Source organism: Electrophorus electricus, chromosome 11 (assembly GCF_013358815.1).
Source record: "Electrophorus electricus isolate fEleEle1 chromosome 11, fEleEle1.pri, whole genome shotgun sequence".
Taxonomy (NCBI): domain Eukaryota; kingdom Metazoa; phylum Chordata; class Actinopteri; order Gymnotiformes; family Gymnotidae; genus Electrophorus; species Electrophorus electricus.
Window position 1 is genome coordinate 6572501 of NC_049545.1, and position 2500 is coordinate 6575000.

The following is a 2500-nucleotide window of genomic DNA, read 5'->3' on the forward strand; positions in this document are numbered from 1 at the left end:
TCCTGCAGTCCCGCAGTGCAGTGCCGCAGTCCCGCAGAGCAGAGCTGCAGTCCCGTAACCCTGCAGTGCAGTGCTGCAGTCCTGCCATCCCACAGTCCTCCAGTGCAGTGCTGCAGTCATGCAGTACTGCAGTCCTGCACTGCAGTGCTGCAATCACACAGTCCTGCAGCGCTATAGTCCTGCAGTCCCGCAGTCCCAGTCTGTCATCTTAGTCTGCACATTTACTTTCCCTGGACAGCTCCCCAGATACCACAACACAAACACATGAGCAAACACACGCACTCATACATGAGAACTCTAGTATTCTGTGCAGTAGTGTTTACACTACTACAGTACTTATTCATGCAAGAAAGTGTTGTGATTTTCTCAGATGTACTCAAATCAATTGTCCTTCAGCTGAGCCACAAAGCCATGGGCAGTACTTACAGTAGAGTCATTGACCGCGTTCCTGTCGTAGTACTTCTTCTTTTCGTACTTGTCCCTGATGAAGAACTCCACGGCTCTGAGAGGCTGTTAAGGAAGAGGACGCCGGACACTTCACCCTGGCAGACGAGTGCACGCACGCAAACAACTTGTACTTATAATCACCTTTAATTTGGATTAAGGGAAGAGGCATGGCTGCTTGGCCCGCCAGCCATCACACCATTAGCCAAGCAGGGCATTCCGCAGTGTCCCGCCCGGCCTCAGACAGTGGCAAGAAGTCTGCCGTCAATTCAAAGCCCCCCTTTGTTTCAAAGCAGATCAAAAACTTGGTCTGAAGCCATATTTTGCTGCAGCTAGCCAGGGCTAATTAGCACCTTGCAGGTGTGGCCTGTCCTCTCGGAGGGTCTTTGTTCTCCATCCTCATCATGACCGGCACCTAGGATCAGCTGCTCACTGCGTCGGCTACCGGCTGTACAGGAAAGACAACGCGCAAGGGACACATACAGAGAGAGCAAGGCAGGGCAGTCAAAGAGCAAGAGAGAGAGAGTGTGTAGGAACGATGAAAGGCTCACAAAGGCAGAGCTCGCTCCAGGTCTCTAAAGCTTCACTGATCTCTCACACCAGGGCAAGGGCCACACACACACACACACACACACACACACACACACACACACCTATCCAGCAGCTAACGCTGCTATTGTGCATGTGTATCGTCAGCAGTAGACAAAGTGTTGAGGGCACCGGTTCCTGCAGCATTGTTGGATTTGCACCTTCATGAATCTTTGATCACAACACAATTGTACAGCTGATGAAAAATGGATCAGGGCGAAGTGGTAAAGGGATTTCATCACAGTGACAGAGGAAGAGAGAAAGGATACGAGAGAGTGTCCGCGTGCGAGAGCGAGTGAGCAAGAGGGTGCGTGTGTGAGAGAGCGAGAGTAAAGAATAAAAGAATCAATAAAAGAAAAGAACGAAAGAAAGAACGGAAAAAAGAAATAATGAAGGAAAAAAAAAAGAGGTAAAATGATCAGGGAATAGATCTGGGAATTATCTGGGAATAGATCTGGGAATTATCTGGCAATATTTAGCCCAGATAGCAGCCAAATGAACAGAGGGGCGGGTGAGGTTGCGAGAGGTGGGGCTGGTTGGATGAAGGAACAGGGCAGTTGGCTGGGGAGTGAGGTGAGAAGGATTGCAGGTGCAGTGGGGAAATCATCGCACACACTCCACATTGCTGAGAAGACAGGTACAACCCCCCCCCCCCCCAAATGACTATGCTTTGTGCCAGAGGTGCAAAACGTAGGAGTTCCAGCCTACGAACGTTGCCCACCGCAGGGCGAGACTCAGAGAGAGTAAGAGGCATCACATAGTAGAAAGGCCCTAACTAGAACTACGATGATTAAACATTTGATGGGGGATTCAATCTCGTAGTAAATTAATTGAGTGAAAAAGCATCCAGGACCTTCTACACCATTAGGACTATAATGGCTGAACACATCCAAACGAATAACCAACGCTATGTCACCGAAGTGCTGCTTACCCATCGCCAATATGACAAACAAAAGAGAGACACCCACCTGTCACAGATTTGCGTGTACATGTACATACTTCAAAGGAAGTGCCTTACAACCAAAGCGTGCAGGGCAAAGGTCAAGAACACCAAACCTGCACTCTAATTATCAACACACACACACTGACGCCCACTGTATCATTACAAAATCTTCCAACACACTGTGCCCTCAGTCAACATGTTCCAAGTCATATGTCCTAAATGCTCAGGCCAAGAGCTAACCTTCAAACAGAAATAGAATAAATCAGAATAAAACACACACAAAAACATTGAATATGAAGAAACACACAATGTAAACTGCAAATCTGCTATTTTCTGATTCTAAAATGCTGATACAAAGACCAATTGTTTGCCCAGACAAGGTGTTTTTAATTTCAATACTCCAACAAAGCAGCCAATCGACTGTGCGTAACCTGCACTTTGGAAAAAGGACTGTATAATTATTTTGCTGTACCAATAACCCAAGCTGAATAGCAGCGACAGCAAGGGACTGCTGCTTTAGCTGTA

At 47.6% G+C, this 2500-nt stretch overlaps 1 protein-coding gene across 5 annotated transcripts in view; it reads right to left on the reverse strand.

Moving 5' to 3' along the window:
• The window catches only part of smap1 (small ArfGAP 1), a 69854-nt gene that overhangs the window by 42579 nt on the left and 24775 nt on the right, over positions 1-2500 (reverse strand). For all 5 annotated transcript variants that reach the window (XM_027022958.2, XM_027022955.2, XM_027022957.2 and 2 more), the window contains exon 4: positions 427-502. In XM_027022958.2, the coding sequence (XP_026878759.2) occupies positions 427-502 (76 nt within the window). The remainder of the gene's footprint in view (positions 1-426; positions 503-2500) is intronic.